Source organism: Vicugna pacos, chromosome 6 (assembly GCF_048564905.1).
Source record: "Vicugna pacos chromosome 6, VicPac4, whole genome shotgun sequence".
Classification (NCBI taxonomy): Eukaryota; Metazoa; Chordata; class Mammalia; order Artiodactyla; family Camelidae; genus Vicugna; species Vicugna pacos.
The window spans coordinates 30,971,046-30,993,925 of NC_132992.1; the positions used below are offsets into that span (position 1 = coordinate 30,971,046).

Sequence of the window (22,880 nt, forward strand, 5' to 3'; positions counted from 1 at the left end):
AGTCCCTTCTAAACGGGAGGTTCCAACTTTCCAAGTAAGAGAGGACTATTTTACTGATTTAGTAATAGCTCACTCAAAAACAAAAAAAAAGAACATGGAAATTTAGGATCATAATTTCACACACTCTACATCCCCACCTGTGGCCCTAGCAGGGTTTTCTCACGTTCACGCTGTCCTTCATTGTGCCAGAGACTTTTGGGTCTGAGCTTCACCCTTTGTCAGCTCACCCAGCATGGCAGTATCCCAGACTGTAGCTCCGTTTTATCTAAAATAGCCCATGAGCATCAAAGGATCTACAGGGAAAGGAATGATCTTAGGTCACTAAAAATGGAAGAGTCCATAAAACAGATAAACAACAAGGACCTACGGTGTAGCACAGGGAACTATACTCAACACCTTGTAATAATATATATAGTGGGAAAGAATCAGTAAAGAAAAAATATACATGTATGTTATGTGTATAACTGAATCACTTTGGTACACCTGAAACTAATTTTGTAAATGAACTACACTTCAATGCAAAATTCAAAAAGCAATAAAAAAAAAAAAAGCCCAAGAGTCAGAAGAGGTGGCATTTAAGGACTCCATTCGCCTCTCACCAAAGCTACTGAGAGTCACAGTTCTCAGCCCTGGCAGGAAGTGATCACACATACAGTTAGTTCCCAGATGGGGACCACACCAGGAATTCAGGTGACTGCAGCTGTGTTTTATTGAAAGAAGCAGTGAAGTGGGTAACATGGGCCCCAACTCAGAAGCCACTCCTCGCCCCCTAAACCATGCATGGGCAAGCCTTAGGCCAGGGAAACTTGTGTGCATGCTGGATAGTTGCCCTCAGGGCAAGTAAGCAAGAGGGGAGAGAAAGATGCCTTGGTGATGAGGTGGGGTATGTCGCTGCTCAGGCCTCAGGTGGGCATCTACACAAAAGCATCCAAGTGCACTGGCACGGACACGTTCCCCTCACAGGCCACAATGATGCGCTTCTGCAGCTTGGTAGTCTTGTATACACAGTTGGGGTACCTGGAGCTGCCTGTCTGGCGGCAGTCCGTGATGTTCATGGTGGAGTTGCTCTGGTGGCAATTGTACTGCCCATTTTTGCAGGTGATGTTTTTCTCAGAGCAGATGGCCTTGACGTCTTCCAGGGACTCATGCACAAAGGTGTTCACCGGCTTGCACCATCCACGTGTCATCTTCCGACGCTTCATCATTTGGTTGCAGTAGTTGGTGTTGTTGCCGGGGGAGTTGCCGCTGTCCATGTGCTGCCGCTGGAACTTCTTGGCGGCCGATTCCCTGCCCAGGGAAGGCTGGACCCACCCCAGCACCAGCAGTAGGGACAGGAACAGGAACAGGAACTTCAGAACCATGGTCGCCTCACACTCCTGGAGGAGCCGACCCGGGAAAAGAGGGGTGGGGGGTAAATCATCACCAGAGAACCCCAGCTGCCAACTGTAGCCTCCCTGGCATATCGTCTCCCACAGGTTAACCAGAAAGATGTCCCTCTTCCAGCAAGTTCTTCCAAGTGATGAGACACTCACATATACAATTCTTCATTAGCATGTGACTCCCACTCCTTACACAGAGGCCATCCTCCCTTCTGGGTAGTGACCCCAGAAATGACCGAAAACCCTAGCAGTCCTGTCTTTGAATGCAGAAGTATTTTTCTTTTAAAATACACTGGAAAAATAAAGCAGCTTTCTCACATTTGTACCCAGTGCTTACATGGCTCATTAGAAGATTCATTTGAATAAACCATTAAATAAATGAGCCAAATTTTGAATAAGCCAAATTGTATACCTGAGATATCACCCAGTATTCATCCAGGACCAGGGCTGACAGAGCCCTGCTGTCCTGCAACACAAGGGAAACTCTGCCCCACTGCCTGACGCTGGCACATAAAGGGAAGCCATTGTATCCCAGAGGAAGGCGCTCTCCTCCCCCAAGCTTTGGGGGGCTGCTCCTTCTCTAGCCCCATGGGTCCGCGGCAGCCTGCATGCCCCATCCATGACCCCAGCTGTGCCCCAACTGATGTTTGCCTGCCCCAAGCTTTCTCAGGCTGCCCTCACCCACTCTGCTTCCCTCCTCTCCAACCCTCAAGCAGAAGCAGCACCTGAGACCACCTCTTGGTTTGCTTACCTGGGTCTCTAGCTCGGTCTCTGAGAGAGAGCGTGGAAGGCAGTGTCTGCAACACCCAATCCTGGGAGTGTGGACTTTATACAGACTGAAAAGGGGCTTGGCTTCTGAGAAGGGAGGGGTGGGAGGAGCATCTTGGCCCCGGTCCACAGGCTAGCAAGGACAACGTGTGGAAGGGGTGGGGAATTACACAGGCCACCCTCTTTTCAGGGCTGCTACACAGAGTAAGCCTTTGCCTATGAGAGCCTTTCTTTCCAAAGGAAGCAGAGAAAGCCCCTATAGCAGTGATGCCCGAACCTCACCCGAGCCCTACTTGTCTCCTTGGGAGCCACTTTCACCAAGTAGCCCTTGGAGGTTAGCAAAGGGCGCGTGTGGTCAAGGGAGAGGGAGGGGAATGGACCTGCTCTCTCTCCTGCCTGGAGCTGCTTAGGCCAGAATTCCACATCTCTCCCGGGGAAACCAGGGAGAGGCAGCCAGCTGCTCCCTGCTGGAAGGCGTCCCAAATCTGGAGAAGAAATGGGAGAGTACCTGAATCCCAAGAAGAAGGACACCCCTGCATGACTTAACCCCTTTTGGCCACTTCGAAAGTCCTGGGCTGTTAGAGGAGGGTGTGTAGCTTTTCTCATCTACAGTGACCTCTCACTCTGCAAGTCAGAGTGGAGTAGAGGAACTAAAGTGAAACCAAAATGCAAAATCCCCTTTAGACACTATATAGACAGCATCATATTTCTTACAAGTAGAATTTCCTCCAGGAAAGAGCCCTGTATTTGCTGGAGGACAATTTTATTTTTATTTATTTTAAAAAATACCATTGATTTACAATATTGTGTTAGTTTCAGGTGTATAGCAAAATGACTCAGATATATACAAATTTTAATCCCTTGGGAGTGAGAATTGTCAAAATATCTCTCCATGCTCTAGGTTTACACCATCTCAGGCCAAATTCTTGCTTAGCATCTTAAGAGCTGGGCAAGTCTCCTCTTCTCTAAAATGGGGATGATAATAATATGGTCCTCTTTAATCTATTGTTAAGGCAAAGTAAGGTAAGATGCAGAGGGCTAGGAGCAGTGCTTAGAAAGCATCAATAAATGTTAGTTCTTAATATTGTTCACATGGGGTGAGGTTAACTTCCTCCCAAAGACTGTTTAAATAACACTTGGTGATCTCTGATTTGCTTTCTCCAGGAGGTGGAGTCAAGTAACTACCAGGCTTTTGTTCTGCTAAAATCCAGAGCTAAAAAGAGCAGGCAGTTTGAAAGCCCAGGAGAGGGAATGGGAGGGGGAAGAGAGAAGAGAGGTAACTTGGTGGGAAGAAGAGAATTCTTTAAGGGAACATTTTTAGTTGGCTTTTTTTTTTTGGTGGGTGGAGATACTTGGGATTATTTATTTATTTTCAGTGAAGGTGCTGGGAATTAAACTCAGGACCTGCTGCAAGCTAAGCACCCACTCTACCACTGAGCTATACCCTCCCCACTAAGGCAGAATTTTAAAATTGCTTTGCCACATGATATACAAGAAATCTTTGGTAAAGTTGACACTATTTGCTCATGTGCATAAATTTGGAAAAAGTGATGCCGAGGAAGTCGTGGTGTGTTAGTTCCATGTTTCCCTACATTGCAAACCTCCGACACTCCACCCAGGTATTTTTGTCTCATAGTCTTTAGATGATACTCATACCCTCCTGAGTAGTGTTGGAAGGAAAACTTTTCATCTCCCTACTTGTTGCCGAGTCCAAACTCGTTCGGCTCACCGCAGGACAGGCCAGTAAATCGGGAGACGAGGTGTTGGGCAAGGAATAGCAATTTTATTCGGAAAGCCGGCAGACCAAGAGGATGGCAGACTAATGTCTTGGAGAACCATCCTGCTCTAGTCAGAAAACAGGCTCCTTTTATAAAAAAAATAAGGGAGGGGGAGGAAAAATAAGGGACGGGGGTGGTTGATCATTGTAATCTTCTTGCTGCAGGCATTCTTTGTTCTTGCAGGCATCCCCATGGGCTAGGTCCTGGTGTCCCTGTAAATCTCCAACAAAACAAAGCTTATTCTCTACTACATACTTATGCTCAGGTCGAGGGTCCTGCAAATTAACTGACAAAAGACAGGTTAACAGAAGAACTGACAAAATTTATTCATATGCACATGAAGGAGCGCAAAAGAAGTGATTCCCTCAACAAATTAATAGAGGAAAGATGGAAGTGGCATGGGATCGGGACAGATACAGATGGTATAGGAAATAAATGTGTTTGTTTTTCTTTTTTTTTAAGGAAAGATAAATGAGCTTTTAGGGGAATAAACAGGATGTAAAATAGTTTGTGATAAGGTATGTCTATTCAAGTGCAAGTGGTCTGTTTTCTTCCTGAATGTAAAACTCCCCCGAGAGGCGATTTATAGCAGCTTTGCTCTCAGAAGACCTTGCTTTTATTCAGATAAGGGAAGCTCTGAGAAAGAATCTTTGGCATCTGCTGAGGCTCAAATATCTTCCGTTTAAAATAACCTTCATATCAAATCTATGGTTCTGAGTGGGTACCCACAGTGGCCAATTTTGAACTTGTTCATTCATTCATTTAAGAGGGAAATACAGAGATAAATTACAGGGCCTGCCCTCAAGGTGCCTGATGGGATGGTTTGTCAGGTGAGTCCCACCAAGTTGTTGGGTTTGGCTGCACACAAGTAGTGATTCTTTTGGCACCTTTCCATTGCCAGAATTCCAAGGAGTTGGTCCAACAAGATTTCAGAATCACAGTTCAAATATGAACATGACTTCTGTCACCCAAATACGATTCTTCAATAGCTTACCCCCTCCTAGGCTTCCCGAACTATACCAAGTCATTTTACCTATTTGTGCGTGGCAAACTGGACAGGCCCTTGGGGTTTTCATTCAGCTTCATGGAAACCCATCAAAAACACATCCTTCCTATACCCTTACCCTTGATTTCCTTTCCTTTGGGCAGGAGCTCCAGCTTCAAAACTTCTTGAAGCTTCTGATTCAGGAAAACACATGTGGGGTATAAGAAGGGCTGAGTCCCAGATCTCAGCTGAGCTGCTGGGACATGCCCTGCCAAGTATGTGTCAGCATTTTTTAGTAGTAAAGTATTTTTAATTGAGACAGATCCCTTTCTTTAGAAACAATGCTGTCCACACTTTATTTATAACTGCCAAGATCAGGAAGCATCCTAAGTGCACATCAATAAATGAATGGATAAAGAAGATGTAGCATATATATGTAATGGAATACAACTCACCCATGAGAAGGATATTTTGCAATTTGCAGACTTTCATTCACTTTTCTTTTTCACTGCAAAACCCAGAATTTTCTAACTGACACAAACATATCCATTGCATCAAAAACAACAAAATACCTAGAAATAAATTAACCAAGGAGGTTACCTGTACTCTGAAAACTGTAAAACATTGATGAATGAAATTGAAGATGATATAAAGAAATGGAAAGATGTCTTGTGCTCTTGGATTGGAAGAATCAACATTAACAAAATGGCCGTACTATCCAGAGTAATCTAAATATTCAACGCAACCTCTGTCAAAATACTCACAACGTTTTACAAATCTGCTGGAAATTCTGATACCATCAGTGAGGCCACAAGCAATCACAGCTGGTGACATTTCTACCTGCATGTAGATGGACAATTGACTGTAAACAAATCAACTGGTGATTTTGCTAGTGTCCCTCTCTCCCAGGGGGAAGAAATTATTAAAATTTCATTTCCAGACTCAAGATAATTCTAAATTTGAGCTCAGCCTCCTTTGTAAGGTGATGAGCCCAACTCTTAACACCTGGAAGAGAGTAGCAACAATCCAAACATATGATGTAAGGCCTTGGTTCCAACCTCAAGTTATGAACAACTCCCTTTTTCCTGGATCTCCATGTGTCCCCGCTGGATACTACTTCCTTTGGGATCAGGATGCATGGTCCTGTTTGCCGCAGACTAATACCTCATGAACGTTAGGAACAGTAATCCAAGATTTGCCTGTATACAGAGACCCTAACTCTATAAATCACCAAGGCTGGAAATTCCAATTTAGGTATCAAATCCATATGGGGCTATTCTGCAATATTCAAGAACAATATTTGGGGGATTGCTGGCTCAATTTTTATGTGAATAATCAGAGTAGTGTTCTCATCAGTGGGAATCATAAAATAGAAGACTTTAAGAAACCTACTAGTAACTCTGACAGAAGTTATGAATGATACCACGTCTGCCCTAGATGGAATACACGTCAGTCTCAGCTCATCGGTATGAGCAGTGATGGACAATCACATTGCTTTAGATTTCTTGTGGGCCAGTCATGGTGATGGCTATGGCATTGCTAATGTTTCTTGCAGCACTTGCCCATGAAATAGGCAAGTCTAACAGGCTATCCATTGCCCTAAAGAAGAAGACATTTGGATGTCTAAGGTTGATCCTCATGGTCTGTGGGATTTGTTCTGTTGGCCTGTGTTGGCCAGTTGGGCTTCCTGGTCTTGAAGTACCTCAGAGGGACTATTAATTATTCTTGTTTTAGTGAGAGTGGTCAACATTCTGGTCTGTTACATTTTAACCAGAATCTTAAATGCTTCTCCACATCCCCTCTCTCCTTAGATGAACACCATGATGATACAATACAAGGATCAGGAAGATCTTGCAATCTTGCAATCTAGACTATGATGTTAACCAAACTGTTTCTGGACACTGATGATCTGGAATTCTAGCTTTCCCTAAATTGGTCAACTTGTTGGAAGTGAGAGAATAAACAAAAAGAGGGTCAGAGCGATGAAATGGGTAAACAAACAACGGCCAGATTATACATGAAGGTAAACTTTGACCCCAAATCAGCAGCAATAAATTCAGAAAACCAACCCACTCTACAGAGCACACCAGCCCAGAAAGCCAAACAAGAACCCCCGTGGCAAAACAAGTTGGCTGCTGGCCTTTGGGTTAGCCAGGACGTGATGAATAACTGAAAGTTTCCCTAATTTTTGTCCCTAAAACCTCAAATTAGGACCAACTGGAGAACACCAAATATGCACGTCTAATCAATCACAAAGTTGTCTGGCTTCTGGGCAGCCCACCTCCAGCTCCATGCGAACAGCCTCCACTCAGGGCACACCTTCTGAAGGCCTCCCGTTTTTCTACCATGGAGCTTTCCTAATTCCTCACAACTGAGTCTTTGCCAAACACAAGTGATACTGGTTGACTTCCTTCTATAGTAAGTTTACTGAATAAATGGAGTTTCTTTGTTCCCACCTGAGTGGTTTTCTTCATTTCCACATGATTTTGACAAAGCAAGGAAGACTTTAGGTAGAGGGTGAGGCTGTTTTACAAGGAAGGTGCAGAAACTCTCAAGGACGTTCTGTCATTAGGCTGACACCAAAGGCTCAACACAGCCCCTACAAACACACACACACACACACACACACAGACATACACACACAGAGAACAGTGTCCCAGGGTTCCTTGTCAAACTCAGAACAAAAGGAAGCAGAAGAAAATTAGAACAGGAAAGGATAGAAACATGGAGGCAGCAAAAGGGGTTGACCAGTGATCGAAAGGGGAGGCAACAAGGGAAGGATGGAGGACGTATCCAAAGAGATATCTGAAGCCAGTGCTGCCCCTGACCCCTCCCACCGTGGTTCCCCACAACCCAGGTAACCACAGAGGTGAGGTAAAGGAACCGCTGTGATGACATCCTACAACGCATCTTTCCCACATGTGAGTCTAAGCCTAATATGTAAGATTAGTTTTTTAAATGATTGATTGTATGGAGAGTGGGAAGGACAGGGATGGAGGTTAAGCTGAGATGATGACCAGCACTTCTCCCACCACTAGCTCTTCCTGTCTTTTAGAAAGCTCAGTCCTGGCCGCAGGCTCCTCTTCCCTGACTCTCTGAACTCAGGCCACTCCCTGGTGAACACTGATCAATAAGGTCATAGCGCGGAGCTGGGCAACTGCAGGGAGGAAGGCAGAGTCAGAGAACTATTTTTTTTTTGATTAAAGTATAGGTGGTTTACAATTTGTGTTAATTTCTGGAGATCACTATCTTCAGTTCCCTTCATCTGGGGGCTTTTCCTCTCCCCTCCCTCCCTTTGTCTCAGACACTGAAAGTTTTTGGACATACCCACTTGTGAGTTGATTCTCAGACAATCGTGTGGAGGAAGTAGTCTGCGGGTATTTGCGGGCACAGGAAGGGCAGGGGTGTAACTTCTGCAAAGCCTTATTCTGCCTTCAGGTCTCAGTTCCTCTATCTGAGCTTCCTCCCCTTCTCATCTCCTCCACACATCTGTGCAGAAGCTCCTTCTTCCCTCTCTTCTTTTATCTTTAAAAATCCAGAACTATTTGGAATTCAGTCAAATTAAATATATATTTTAAGACTTATTCCAAATACAGAATATAATTTTTTAAAATCTTCTTATTGAAGAACTTCAAGAAAAAAGGTGGATATAGATGTATTCTTTTTTAGAATAGAGGGATACATTTCCTGACACCCCAAAAACTCTCCAAGGAAACTGTGCATGAGCATCTGCATGGAGGGGATATTGTGTGGGGAGATACCCAGAACCAGGCAGGTGAGAAACAACGGGAAGATGAGTCCAGCAGGTATGAAGGCCTCTGGCATCCCAGGCCCTTGGGATGCTGGGCTGGTCCTCCTAGAGAGAGGACTGTGCAGGGCCAGGGAGAGGGGGGTTAGGCAGGTGTACTGACCCTGGCTAATTAACACCAAGGGGAAGGAAGTGCCCAGCTGATGGAAAGGCAGGGCATTTCTCTTATCTTACAGCTGGCTGCTTCATCTCCAAGGACAGACCCCAGTACCTCTTTCTTTGTTCCCACGCAAGTTTCTGCTATTTCCTGTTGAGCTCAGGGAAGACCTACAAATGAGAAAACAGAAAGGCTTTTGTACCCAGGAGGGCCCTGAAAGGTTCTGCTCAGGTTCAAGCAGATAATCATCATAATCCGACCTCTGCCAACCTCTCTAAACTCGTCTTCTGTCACTCACTTTACTTATTCTCTTAATAGCAATCTTACCGGCAGTTCCAGAAATAGGCGGGGCACATTCCAGCCGTGGAAACTTCAGTCCAGGAGATAAAAACAAGGAAAAGGAGGGCACGGTTTTCCCTCTCTTGCATTGGCCCGTTCTCTATTCTCAGGAGTGTTCCTTCTTTCACTATTGTATTTACTTCAGTAATCAAAGTCTTGCTTGTATCATGATTTCTGTCTCTCCTCAAAAATCTATTTTCCGGTACTAAGAACTGAGGTAATTTTTATTTCCCTTTTCCGGTAACAATTTCATTTTGCTATGTTTCGATTTTTAGACAGCAAGTCGATGGCTTTCATCAAATTCTAATAGAAGTTTATGTCCATGGGTCCAGTGGCTACCATAGAAATACCACACATATGCACCTAACCACAAATGATACCATTAAAACTAGTCAAAACTCATTTTACCAGCTAGGATTGGTGGTCCCAAAGTAATTTATATTAAAGTAGGGACACTCCAGCTGGCAAAATTTCAGCTTTCATTGGCCACCTGGTATAGCCCATATGTCAGGAGTTGGCATTATCTGGAACAAAGACATTGTTCGCAGGACTTATTTGAAGATAGATGTTTTCACAACATGCATCAAAATGATAATAGCTGCATGTATCCTGTTACACACAGTTTATTTCTGATCTAACACAGCACTGTGATCACATCCATGCTGCTGGTGCTGAGTGGTGTGCCAGGGGCGAAGGAAGAGGTGGCTTGCTGCACCATCTTTCCCTTTTGTTCTGTATCCTGAGAAAATGTCTATCCCACCTTGCATTGTGAATGTTACATGTTATAATCCTCAAATCCTTGCCCTCAAATATTGAAGAAATCTGCTTTTACCAGCCATAAAGTCATTTATACCTGAAGAAGGATTAATACAATGGTCACATTTAGGCTAAAGGATTGCTTAGTCCTATGCTCGCCCTTACAACGGTCAACTGACCTGACTGACCGGTTGCTACTCAGAGTTTCAGGCCCACTGTTAACACTAAAGCTATTGATCTGACTGTTTCTATTTTATTCCAGTAATCATGCTGTAATCATGCTTGGTCTCTGAGTCCATCTCCAGGGAGAAGGTCATAGAACTGCTGCCTTACAAAGCAGGCTAAATACCAAGAAGACCACGCCTTGGGTGCTTAGGAGATAAAGAGATGGAAAAAAGTGACAACCGCTGGCCTCTATAGAATGGGTCACCTGGAGGTATCATGACGCCATTCTAAGTCTTCTGATGAGAAAATGGTTCTGTTGATTGTGATCCATGCTTTATTGTTTGAGCTATGGCTTTATAACCACCCACCCCATCCCCAAGGTGGGTTCACAGTTTTGTAGGCACTAGCCTGCTGTGAGGCTGATCTTCCGACAACATACCGAAGATCAAAATCCCTAAATTTCCATTCCAGATGTGGGAGGTATGCTTTCCTGTTTGCTCCATATGGTCTTGTGAGTACCTGAAAGGAAATTTGCCCTACAGAGAAAATCTAACTCAATTAGAAGTGGGGAAGGGACAGTTCAGTGATAGAGTATATGTTAGCATGCATGAGGTCCTGGGTTCAACCCCAAGTACATCCACCCAATAAATGAGCCAAATTATACCCCCCTGCCCCACCCAAAGAGACCCTTCCCTCAAAGCCAGCAGGGAGCTCAAGTTAGAACTCAGTTAGAAGGAAGGAGGGAAAAACCTTGTGTAAATGTGTGGTTAGTGAAAGTCATCCTGCTTTGGAGAGCTGGAGCAAAGAGTAGAAGAATGAGACAGCAGATCTGAAGTCTTCTAGCCAAATTTACCCTTCAATTATACTTTGCTATATTTCTCGTTTAACAATAAAATGGAATAGTGAGTGCTAGTAAGGCCTGATCAAATTCAGGCTGGGAGAGCTGCTCTGTGCCTGGAGAGGGGACAGCTCAGGAGAGGATATTTGAGAATGTAACTAAACAAAAGTTCATGTATCTGATGCACAGTGAGGCCAAACACACTGAAAGATCGGAGTTTGAGCAGAGAATGGTTTATTGCAGAGCCAAGCAAGGCGGACAGGCAGCTCCTGCGCAAAAAACCCAACTTAATGATGATTTTCGGGGAAAAGATTTCATAGGGAAAATATGGGGTTCAGGTTCAGGGTGTGGGTCTTTCTTCTGATTGGTCGGAAGTTAGGTAACAGGGCAGTGTTCCAGGAATCTTGTGCTCAGCTTGAAGTTACCATCCTCCACCTGGGTGGGGGCCTTAGTTCCTGCAGAAGGACTCAAAGATATTGTTATATATTCCTTGAGGTGGAACCAGGTCCCTGTGGCAAGGCTGTGCTATTATTTCTTGACTCTTCCTCCCCTGTCTCTGCATTCCCTCCATTCCCTGATTAGCAACTGTTGAATCTGCCCTTTGGGTTCTGTGTGGCTAGGGGAGGGGGCAGACATACGGCAGCTCTCTATACTTTCTATTTAATTCTTCTTTACATCTGACATTGCTGTGAACAAATAAGTCTTTTAATCTTAAAACATTTTTTTAAGATTTTTCTAAGAAGGGCACAGAGGCTGAATGAAGTTAATTTTCTGCATCAAGAAATGGGGGACACACAAAGGATTTGTACAAGGAAGGTCCCCACAGGGTCCTGCTGTTTCAAGCACAGCCTAGAAAGATGGGTAAGCAGCCAAGCAGATGAGGTGAGAAAGGTATTCCAGAAAGAAGAAATAATACCTGTAAACATATCCAGTGTTAAAGAATAAATTTTTTAAGTTAAAACTGTGGCTCTCATGAAAGTTTTAAAAAATAAAGTCATGTCATCGAATAAACTGATAAATAAATCCATTTTATTCAACTCACTAACTTATGAGGAAATCAGTAAGATGCCAAAAACAGTTCAAATGTGATTTTGCTTTACGGAAAATGACAGTCTCTGCTGGACTAAGTACATTTGCACTGTTATTAACAGGATATACATGCATTGTTATCAGCTTTATACAAATTCATTTCTACCCTGCAAGTCAATCGAAGGTATAGGCCGGCACAGTGTCTGCTCATCCCCTGAGTGTCTGCTGGATAAATCCTCACACTCCACTGAGAGGACTCCCAGTAACCTCTTTTGTCCATTTCCAAGTCTTAGGAAATCTTTCCTGTCAGAAGATACAGAAAATTTAGGACTTGTTCAAAAAATAGAGGTCCTTATGACTGGTGTGAAAAGGACAGAGGGAGTCACAAGAAACAGTATGACCAAGCAATTGGACAAAAATGAAATGGTATCACATGCCCAAACTGACCAGTGGGCTAAGGGTTCGAGGCCATCTTGAGTGTCAGAAACTCCACATAAACAATAAAACAAAACTCACAAAAGAACTTGGAACTCATCACTTGGCATCAGCCTGTGACTCACTGTTCTGGGCACTCACTGGCCTGATGCCTGACACAGAAATACATCGGCAACCATGGGAGAGGGAGTGTTCTGAGGGGTCTGAATACGACTGATAATTCTTGTAAGAAGTAATTGCTAGATTAAAGAAACTAGTCTTCTGTTATTTCAGTGACAAGGGCTTGAGACTGTTACTTTTGCCGTCAGCAACATGTGAAGGTCTAGTGAATGAAGTAGACCAAGTAACAGGCCCGAGACCTCGTCCCCTCCCATCTGAGCCAGGATGTGCAGAAGACATAGATATGTCTACACAGAGACTCCAGAGTGGAGACACGGCAGATGCCCTGAACTTGCTTTAGAACTGCAGGGCTGGCACAAGGGCCAAGCCAATACCAGGGTCCATTCCCTACACAGGGAGCGTCTGATGGGATTCAGGACACATTGCTCCAGAATGTGGCAACTTGCCAGACTGAATATTTCAAGCTGAAGGAATTCAAGAGATGGCAGGTAGTGCAGCAAGCATTTTCCGACCTGCTGAAGCAGATCATAAGATCTTCATATGTGAGGAGCCCTCCCTATACCTAAGGGGCAAGGAGCATCCTTATCTCTGAGGACAGAATCTCAGTGAATAGGCCTTGCAAGTTTCTCCCAGTTCACTACACTTAGCTTGGACCCTTTATTCTTTCACTTCTTTCCATGACTTCCCTTTCCTTATAAAACCTGGCATTAAATGGCTCAGGTTTAACCACTTCTTTAGGAAGGTTCCTGTGTGACATTAAGCTTATGTGAAATAAATACATATGCTTTTCTGCTACTGATCTCTTTTGTTACAGGGGGCTGGCTGAGAATTTAGAAGGGTAGAAGGAAAAGATATTTTTCCTCTCTTACACCTCCAAGATTTGGGATAACATATGAGAGACAGATAACAGAGTTAGATTCTCCCATTCTTACCTTTTCCCATCTCTCCTACACCTAAGTCATTATAGCGACAGGAAATCACCTGCCTGATTTAAGACAAAGTGGAAGCTGTATCTCAGGAATCAGTTACAACCTCTGTCTTGAGAACTTGGAAATTGGGTGAAAATCAGTATCAGCCAAGAAGAACAGTTCTCAACTAAGAATGGGTAACAGAATCACTGTGCAGGTAACCAAACAAACATATGGAAAGACCTCAGTGCCCAAGACTCTGATACAGCAGGCCTGGGGTCTGGGCCTTTAAATGATTTCATGGTCAATTCAGATGTGAGGCCAAGGTTAGGAGGACCCCTAGCCAGGGATGCTGATGCTGTTTTCTGCTGCAGTGGCCTCGGGGTGCTATCAAGCTGTGGAACTGTAGGGAGAAGGACGTCTGTCCTAACACATAAGACTGCAGAAGAAGACGGGTGAGTGCTCGGCAGACACACATCTTATAAAAATATTATAAGATTAAAAGAGTTATTTGTTCAGAGCAATGTTAGATTCAGAGAAGTATTGAGTAGAAAGTACAGAGAGTTCCCATATGCCTGTCCCCCTCCCCTAGCCACACAGCACACACTTTTCCTATTATAACATTTTACGTTACTTTGGTACTTTTCTTATAATTGATGAACCAATATTAATACATTATTGATTAAAGTCTACAGTTTACAGTAGGATTTGTTATTCATTTTGGATAAGTATTGACAAGTGCATAGAGTCATTGTCTGAGAAGAGAAACATTTCCTCCACACACTGTGCAGGTCCCTGGCTGGCTCTGAAAATTAAATTAAGAAAGGCAGATCAATAGGAGGAAAGCACACATATTTTATTAAATGTGTACATGTCCGTGGGAGTGTTCAGACGAGAACGAAAATCGAAATAACTGGATAGAGCAGGAAGCTTTTATATCTTTTTAACTAGGAAACAATACATTTATGAAGACTTTTCATGACAAGGTGTGAGCTGGCCTTGAGACGAGTTAACCTCGTGGGACCCAAGGCCATGGCCAGAGCCTTGAGATAAGTTAAGGCTGTGTGACCCAAGACCACAATTACAGAGCATCTTTGTCGTATGCAGTAAATAATTGCTCCACGCGTGCGTCAATTATATAAGATTTAGAACAAAGAAAATAGAAGTACGCATGTGCTAGAGATATTCTGTAAGCCTAGTGAACAAAGAAACTCAGACCGCGCATGTGCTGACAGGAAACAGATAAAAGCAGGACAGGTGCATCATAGGCGCGCACCTCCCTGTGGCAACAAAGTGTTGTTAACCCCATGGTGTCTCCGGCTGAGGTCTGCCCGGCAGTATGGCAACTCCTCGTGCATTTTTTCGTTTGGGCCGCTCACCTCCTAAAACCACACATCAGCCTCCCTCGGCTGACACAAGGGGTTTGTTCTATGGGTAGGAAATGACTAAGAAGGAACTAGAAAGATAAGGGTTAGTTTGCTCTGGCGCCCTCTCTAGGCAGATAAGGGTCCATCTCCAGTGAAAGAATTAATTTTTTTGCCATTAGACAAAAAAGGAGATTTTTCTGTACTTAATGGTTCTTACTTGCCTTCAGTGCAAAATAATTTTTATGTCAAAGAGCCATATGCTGGGGTGATATAGTCTGGTTTCCTTTAGCATAAACATGGGCTATCTCTCCATTTATTAAGCTCAACTTTTGACTTATTTCATCCGAATTTTATCATTTTCCTCATATTAATCTTGTACATATTTTATTGGATTTATACCTAAATACTTCATTTTTTTTTGTTGCTAATGTCTTCGGTTTTTTTCTTTCAAATTCCTGTTATTCATTGCTGGGATATATGAAAGCAATCTATTTTTGTATATTAGCCTTGTATCCTGCAACTTTACTATAAACAAGCAGCTTTTATCCTAAAGATAATTGGAGCCATGAAAAGCAGGAGGCAAGAGTGTGTTCCACTGTTATCTTCATGCTCCAAGAATACCAATCTGGAAGGAATATGTCGGATAGATTGGAAGGAGAAGAGGTTAAAGGCAGGAAGTCCAAGTAGGAACCTTTTATGTGAGCCCTTTAGGAGACAATAAGATTCTGAATAAGGGGATTTTAGCACCAGTGGAAAGGTAAGTGCAGATGTACAAGGCAGATCTCCTACGTTTGCCCTTTCCGTTCATATGTGTGGTTCTCTTCACACAGCTTCCTCTTTGGGCTGCCCTTACCATCCTCTTCATCGAACTTCTAATTGATCCTCAAAACTCGGTTCCAGTGTTGTGCTCCTCTCTCCTGTCTCCTCACACTTCCTGAGGAGCTGCAGTTACCTCCATCACAGCTGCAACTGCTGCTTATGTTGATTAATACATAACCGGGGAGGTCAGAGTTCAGTGCCAGAGTGCATGGCTGCCACGCACGAGGTCCTGGCTGCAATCCACAGTACCTGCATGAAATACATAAATGAATAATGTAATTACCTCCCTCCCTACAAAAAAAATTTTACAAAGAAAGAATAAACAACGTTTAAAAATACATATGCATATGTGTGTGTGTGTATATATAGTGTATTTTTTCATTTGCCTCATTGTTTCTTTCATTAGATCCTGAGCTCCTGAATCTGAGTAGCCCAGTAACTGGCCCAAGAAACATACACATAAGTGAATAATTCAAATCTCTTGTTAAAACACACATTACCAAGTACAGGGCAGTTATTATATCAGATTTTTGTGTATATTTTCTCCTAAGGAACTGAAATCATAAAACTTCAAAAACTGAAACTTCATGTCTGGAAGGAAGCACCCACCCATATCAGGAAGTGATCAGGTCTTTAAAACTCTGTTTTGAGTCTCATCGTTTCTTAAGTAGCCTTATTCTTCCTGTGTCCACAGTGTTACGGATACTATGTTAAACAGCCAGTTGAAAAGGCTAGGAGTCTCATCCCCACTGTGCACAAGAAGTTCATCTTCCAAGCCCTGGGCTTCTCTCGCCTGGGGCTCAGAGCCCCTCCCCTGCTGCACGCGGGCAGCCCGGGCAAGCCTGGGGGAACAAGAGACAAGCCTCGGAGCCTGGGACTAAGCACCACTTCTGGCACCGTGGGAGCCCCAGCGTGGAGACCTGGTAAGAGGAGGAGCCCCAGGGCTGGGGAGAGTGGGCTGTGAAGGTGGCCGGGAGGTCCGGGTCAAACAGCTGGAGGTAAATATTTCAGGAGCAAAGAGGGAAGAGACAAGGTTTCTGACATGGGGACCATCAAACGCAGGAGTACAGGACAAAGAGAAGAGTGAGTTCTACCAATCAGGAAAGGTCATCTTTCCTCAAATGCCTCCTCACTGGGCTCCAGTTTCTTCACAGAACTGTGAGACTCAACTGAGAAAGAAGACGGTTTAAAAACCAAAAATTCATGAAATGTTAAGAGGCAGAATAAACATCTAAACGGTTATGAGTAATAATTTTGCTTCTATGGCTTTGTGAAAGAAAAGCCGGGCTGGGCTTACAAGCTAACTCACATCTAAGTGTAACAAGTGTCGTATTACTGATCTAAGTCCTACTGGGCTGACTCGCAAATCTAAGTTACTTAGTGTTGGTTTGCTGATTCTCTGTTCATGTTTTTTTTTAATTTTTTTTTTATTTTTGTGCTAGCCAGCTGGATTTTCAGAGAGACATATTGGGCCTTGAAATGTTGGTTTGCTGCCTCCCTGCCTCTACTTTTGTGATAATGATGCTGCTAAAGCTGTTCCATGCCTATTGGCCGAATACCCCAAGCTTGTAATTAACCGGATAAAACCTCACACGCACGTCTTGGAGATGCTCAGGGCTTTGGAGCAGAAGCCCCTCTGAGCCCGCTGGTGTAATAAATCTGAGTACTCCAACCCTCCGAGTGGTGCTTGTTTCTTGGCTGGCCTGTCATTTCTGTAACAGCTTCTCCTCTTCTTCTCTGTCACCATTATCTTCTCTCTTCTTACGCAGAAAAGATGGGCCCATGGCTTCTGGGACGCCTTCTCCTCGTGTTGCTGCTGGGACTGTGGTGGGCAGTGCCTCCCCTTTGTGCTTTGCCTGAGGGTCTCACCAGGGCTCGATGGTTTGAAATTCAGCACATACAGCCGAGGCCTCTCCAGTGTAACAAGGCGATGAGTGTTGTCAATAGTTACACCCAGCACTGTAAGCCTGAAAACACCTTTCTGCACACCTCCTTCCGGGATGTGGCTGCTGCCTGTGATCTGCCAAACATCACCTGTAAGAACGGCCAGAACAATTGCCACCAGGATCCGAAGCCCGTTCCCCTGACTCAGTGCAGCCTCACTGCGGGGAGGTACCCTGCCTGCCGCTACCGAGAGGCTGCCCAGTACAAGTGCTACATTGTGGCCTGCGACCCCCCTCAGAAGGGCGACCCTCCCTATGCGTTGGTTCCTGTGCACTTAGATAAGGTTGTCTGAGGTTTCCATCACTTTCGTTCTCACTTGGCACAAATTCTCTTTTGATGTTTTCTGATTTTTCTTTGCTTTTGCTGATTTTCCTGGCTCCCAGAGAAGGAAAAGGGAGGGCGTTGAAAGAATTAGAGTGACGAGGATATCAGACAGTTTTCTGCTTTGGAGCTCAGTGTTTTGAAGGCAGACAGAAGGGAAGAGGGCAAAGAAGGGTCCAGGCCTCCGTATTTTCAGCCTTAGAGCTTTGCTGCGTTACAGGAGAAAAGCAATTTTAATTACACGTGTACGTGTGGGATCCCTACAAACACATGAGACTCAAAAGACACGGGAAACCCGGGAGGGGCTCAGGGTCCATGTCTGCAGCGGCGTCCCGAGACCAGGCCTGGGGCCGGGAGGGTTGCCCTGGCTTAGAGACGCCACGATTCCCAGGGAAAATGAGCTAAGTAGACAACCCAGTACATGTCTCCTTCCCACAGGGTGTGGGAAAGGCAATTGAGTGTCAGGTCTGAGGACACTGCATTTCTCAAATGTCATACTGACCAGACGATGTGAGGCCACTCCTTCCGCTTTTCTTCCTGCCTTAGTTGGTACTTTACTTAGTTCCACTGGGGAAAAGAACTGTACAGTCAAAAAGAATTTTATTGATAAATTCAATACTGTGAATATTTTTGCTTAAGTCGTCTTCTTAACTTGTGAATTTTTTAAAATGCCATACTGTCTAGACAGGGCCAATAGAAACAGAATGGTGCGCTCCCCTCCCCAGCACGAAGACTAAAATTACAACGATTCAGAGATTAGCATGACCCCCTCACAAGGATGACACACAAATTCCTGAAGCCTTTCATATTTTGTGAAGTAAGTCAGACAGAGAAAGACAAACATCACATGATATCATTTATATGTGGAATCCAATATATGACCCAAATGAACCTATTTACAAAACAGAAAGACACTCACAGAGATAAAAAAACAAATTGTGGCTATGGGGGGAAGGTAGGGAGGGAGGGATAAATTGAGAGTTTGGCATTGGCTGATGGAAAATACTATGCATAAAATAAATTTAAAAAATCAGGTCCTACTGTATAGCATGGGGAACTGTATTCAATATCTTGTAATAACCTATAATGAAAAAGAATCTCTCTCTCTCTTTCTGTATATATATATATATATATATATGGAATAAATGGAATCACTATGCTGCAATCACTGTGCTGTACACAGGAAACTAACACAACATTATAAATCAAAAAAATAAAAATTAAAAAAAAAAGGAATATTAGTCAATCAATCAATCAACACAACCAGAAGAAGTGATGTGCACGTCTGAGGCAAGCCTACAGGGGTGCTGGGAGGCAGAAGCAGGGCCAAAGAGCCGCAGGGGAAGGCAGAAGCAGATGCTCGTGAGGAGGGGAAATCCAGAGAGCCTGACACTTCGTGATGGACTTTATAAAGGCCTTCCCTTGCCCTGTCTCATGCACTCGTGTCATTTTTAAAGTGATTTATTACTTTTCAAAAATTAAACAATGTAAACCAATACAAACTAATATATGGTGCTCAAATGAATAAATACTGTGTTCCACATGCTTACTCTTAGATAAATACAAAAACACTGGAGTCCATTATATTCCTCCCTCCACTCCCATTCCTCTTAACTCTTCTTAAATGAAATCATAAATTTAGAGTGTCTCCAGCCCTATTTGGACACTTTTACTTCATAAACATTATACAGTGTTTCCATGTGCAATTTAAAAATAAATTTATCCAAATGCCATTCTATGGTAGAAATCATTCTGCACCTTGATTTTTTTGTTCACTCAACAGTGTTTTTAAGACACATTAGTTTTAAAATGTGTCTTTCTTATTTTTTTATTTTTTCAGATGTATTATATTTTTCTTTGTATTAATAAACCATCATTTATTTATCAGTCGTCTCTTGATGGATATTTGGGATGTTCTCAAATTTTCACTCCAACCAGCAGTGTTGCAACGAATGTCTGTGTACATTTCTCTGTGTGCACATGTGGCAAAATTTTACCTCTGGGTGATTCCATGTCTATCATAGGTACACCAAGATGTGGAATTTCCAAGTCATACATATTTTTAATTTTGCTGTCTTGTTATATTTTCATCATACTTGGCAATTTAAAGAAAGACACACAGCAGAAGGGTTGTATGTTTCCGTTTTATTCAAGGTGTCACTGAGGACTAGAGCCTGGGAGACAGCCACTCAGGTAGCTCTGAGGTATGAGATAGCACACCATTGTTATGTAGCTTGTTCATAAGTAAATAAATGATGTAAAAACGCATAATCCAAATTCAGTCATACGGGAAAAAGTTTGATGTGTCCAAATTTAGAGACATTTCATAAATAAGACCCGCCAAGAAGCCAAGCATGGTGAGGCTTGTATGTACTGAGGTCTTTCATTGCACTTTGCCTGCTTTTCTGAGGTAAGCATACAACGTATAAAGTGAACCTGTAGCCTGCTCTTATGACAACAGTTATTTGGTGCGTACCAGAGGCTGGGGGATTTTACAGACAGCAGCTGTGTAAAGAAACGTGTGGGGGAAAGAACTGATGGTGTTTTATATCTCCAAGTGTCTTGGCTGACTGGAGGAATTGCAGGAGTACATGCTCTGTGAGGGCTGAATCAGCCCAGGGCGCCAGAGCGGGGACTGGGAGCAGCCTTTCATTCACAGTTAGAGAGGAAGCTCAAAGTGCAAATACTGGGGAGGGGGCACTTGGAAAGAAAGAACCTGATGGGGTGATCATTTACTGTGGTAATTGAAGGACTCATCTAAGGTGTGCATGGTGGATGCATTCTGATGTGGGGAAGGGCTGGGCTGGGGGACTACCGGCTGCTGGAATTGAAGGGAGAATTTACCACACAGAGAGGCAGGAGAAGACCAGCCCAGCAGGGGCAGAAGACACTGTGATTCTGTGGGTACACACAGAGCTGCGGGGCCACAGGGGAGCTGGGATGCTGCGATGTGTTTACTTGTCCACTGAGAATGCAGAATCTGGAAGCGTGTTTGGTATGAGGAAGCTTCTGAAAATTAACAATATACTTGTTTGAAGAATCACTGGATATGATCATTTGTGTCTTTAAGCAGGAACCCATCTTCCCATGTTAGCATCTCAATTGTAAGATTCACCTGCCTGGGTTAGTCTCCTGGAACAGGCTAGTACTCCTTTCCTTGTGGGGAACAATAGCTGCCTCAAGGAACAGACACCTCTGGTTTGTCCCCAGATGACCCTCCTTGACTGTGTGTGACCGTGTCTGGAATAAGCCTTGGCCTTTCCCCTCTGAGTGTCCTCCTTTCCAGAGCACTTCCCACCCACCGCCCGCCACCCACACCAGCTCCCTGGCTGTGCAGGTCTGCTCCTGGACCATCTGTCATCACCTATCAGTTTATTCCCCCCATGGAGGCACATTGTGGTCCCGTGGCCCACAAGGTGCAGGGACCCAGAAGCCAGAGCTGGTGAATGTGCAGAATAGATGCAGCAAAACTGCAAGTGTGTGTTCAAAAAAGCTCCACTAAAGTGTTTTCTTAGCACTAGCACGAGGGAAAATGAGCTCTGAGTTCGGGAACAGGGGGGAGATGAATGTAAGAAATATTCTGTCTTGAGGAAACAGATCTAGAAATTTAAAGTTTCCTTTTTTCCCCTCCTCCATCCTCACTGCTTGTAGGAGAGAGATCCCCATTGCCACAGAAATGCAGGGAGAGCTGGCCGACCCCTCTAACCTGCAGGCTTTCTTCCTCTTACTGAAGCCCCCAGGGCTAAGCATTCCCTTTACCTAAAAACACAGTCACTTTCAACCTTTACAAATGTAGTACGCAAAGACAAGGACAGAACTGGTCACACTGGATGGAAGTAGGACTTTCCTCTAACTCTATAATTTTGTCCCAAGGCAGATGCAAGTGCAATCAGAGGGTCATATGAAATGAGTACGTGATGACAGAAGTCGAGTCTAGTCTTTTCAGTGGATGTGAGGAAGGGTGGCTCAGAAGGGAGCTGAGTCACAGGCCAAGTCCACTGGGAACCTGTGAGAGCCCCCAGCGAGCTGAGGCAGAGCAAGCTGTGACTCCAGGGCCCACGGGGAAGGAAGGACACTGGGGAATATTCTCCCTGAATAGAATCTAGTCTCAGCCATGTCACTAAGTAGCAGTGACCATGAGCAGGTCACTTAACCTTTCTGAGATTCCGGTTGCTCCTCTATGAAAGTTGGGGAGGTTACACTAAGTCAGGGATGTCACTGGGTGGCACCTACTTTCTCAACTCCCCCCCCCGTGCCTTCAGGGAGGTACCGCTCCAGCACATCCTAGCGTAGACATTTTTCTCCAGCATGCTAGGCAGGCATTGCCCAGTGAGAGTCAGTACACAAGCTGAAATCTGCTTATCCTCCCTCCTTCTGATGATCCCTGAAGTTCCTGCTAAATGGAGGTTCCAACTTTCCAAGTAAGAGAGGACCATTTTTCGGTTTAGTAATAGCTCACTCAAAAAAACAAAAAATAAAAAAAGGAACATGGAAATTTAGGGTCATAATTTCACACACTCCACGTCTCCACCTGTGGCCCTAGCAGGGTTTTCTCAGGTTCACACTGTCCTTCCTTGTGCCAGAGATTTTTGTGTCTGAGCTTCACCCTTTGTCAGCTCACCCAGCATGGCAGTGTCCCAGACTGTAGCTCCCTTTTTATCTAAAATAACTCACGCCTTAAAACGATAATTGGGCATCAAGGGACCTACAGGGAAAGGAATGATCTCAGTTCACTAAAAAAACAAGAGTCCATAAAACAGATAAATGACAAGGACCTACGGTATAGCACAGGGAAGTATATTCAACACCTTGTAATAATATATATAGTGGGAAAGAATCTGTAACGAAAAAATATACATGTATGTTATGTACATAACTGAATCACTTTGCTGTACACTTCAAACTAACTTTGTAAATGAACTACACTTCAATGCAAAATTTAAAAAGCAACAAAAAATGCCCAAGAGTCAGAAGAGGTGGCATTTAAGGACTCCATTCGCCTCTCACCAAAGCTGCTGAGAGTC

General features: G+C 44.0%; 2 protein-coding genes and 1 non-coding gene across 5 annotated transcripts; 2 read left to right on the top strand and 1 right to left on the bottom strand.

The window, feature by feature from the left end:
* Window positions 1-685: 685 nt before the first annotated feature.
* Window positions 686-2,224, bottom strand: LOC140697102 (ribonuclease pancreatic-like). The gene is made up of 2 exons (XM_072963951.1): window positions 2,131-2,224; window positions 686-1,376 (listed from the first exon to the last, which is right to left on the bottom strand). The coding sequence occupies exon 2, from the start codon at window positions 1,359-1,361 to the stop codon at window positions 915-917; it is 447 nt and encodes a 148-aa protein (XP_072820052.1). The 5' UTR covers window positions 1,362-1,376; window positions 2,131-2,224; the 3' UTR covers window positions 686-914.
* A 14,041-nt stretch (window positions 2,225-16,265) lies between these two features.
* Window positions 16,266-18,791, top strand: LOC102543555 (ribonuclease K6-like). 3 transcript variants are annotated; one of them, XR_012073413.1, is made up of 2 exons: window positions 16,266-16,514; window positions 17,034-17,345. XR_012073413.1 is itself a non-coding variant. In XM_072962758.1 (2 exons), exon 2 carries the CDS (start codon window positions 17,366-17,368, stop codon window positions 17,825-17,827), a length of 462 nt encoding a protein of 153 aa, XP_072818859.1. In that variant the 5' UTR covers window positions 16,266-16,514; window positions 17,361-17,365; the 3' UTR covers window positions 17,828-18,791. The 3 variants fall into 3 exon arrangements, 1 of the variants encoding a protein (XP_072818859.1); XR_012073414.1 differs by having other exon boundaries at window positions 17,038-17,345; XM_072962758.1 differs by lacking the exon at window positions 17,034-17,345 and adding an exon at window positions 17,361-18,791.
* LOC116277387 (U6 spliceosomal RNA) lies at window positions 18,566-18,669 on the top strand. Its single transcript, XR_004186864.2, has one exon. It is a non-coding gene; the product is annotated as a U6 spliceosomal RNA (small nuclear RNA).
* Window positions 18,792-22,880: the final 4,089 nt, after the last annotated feature.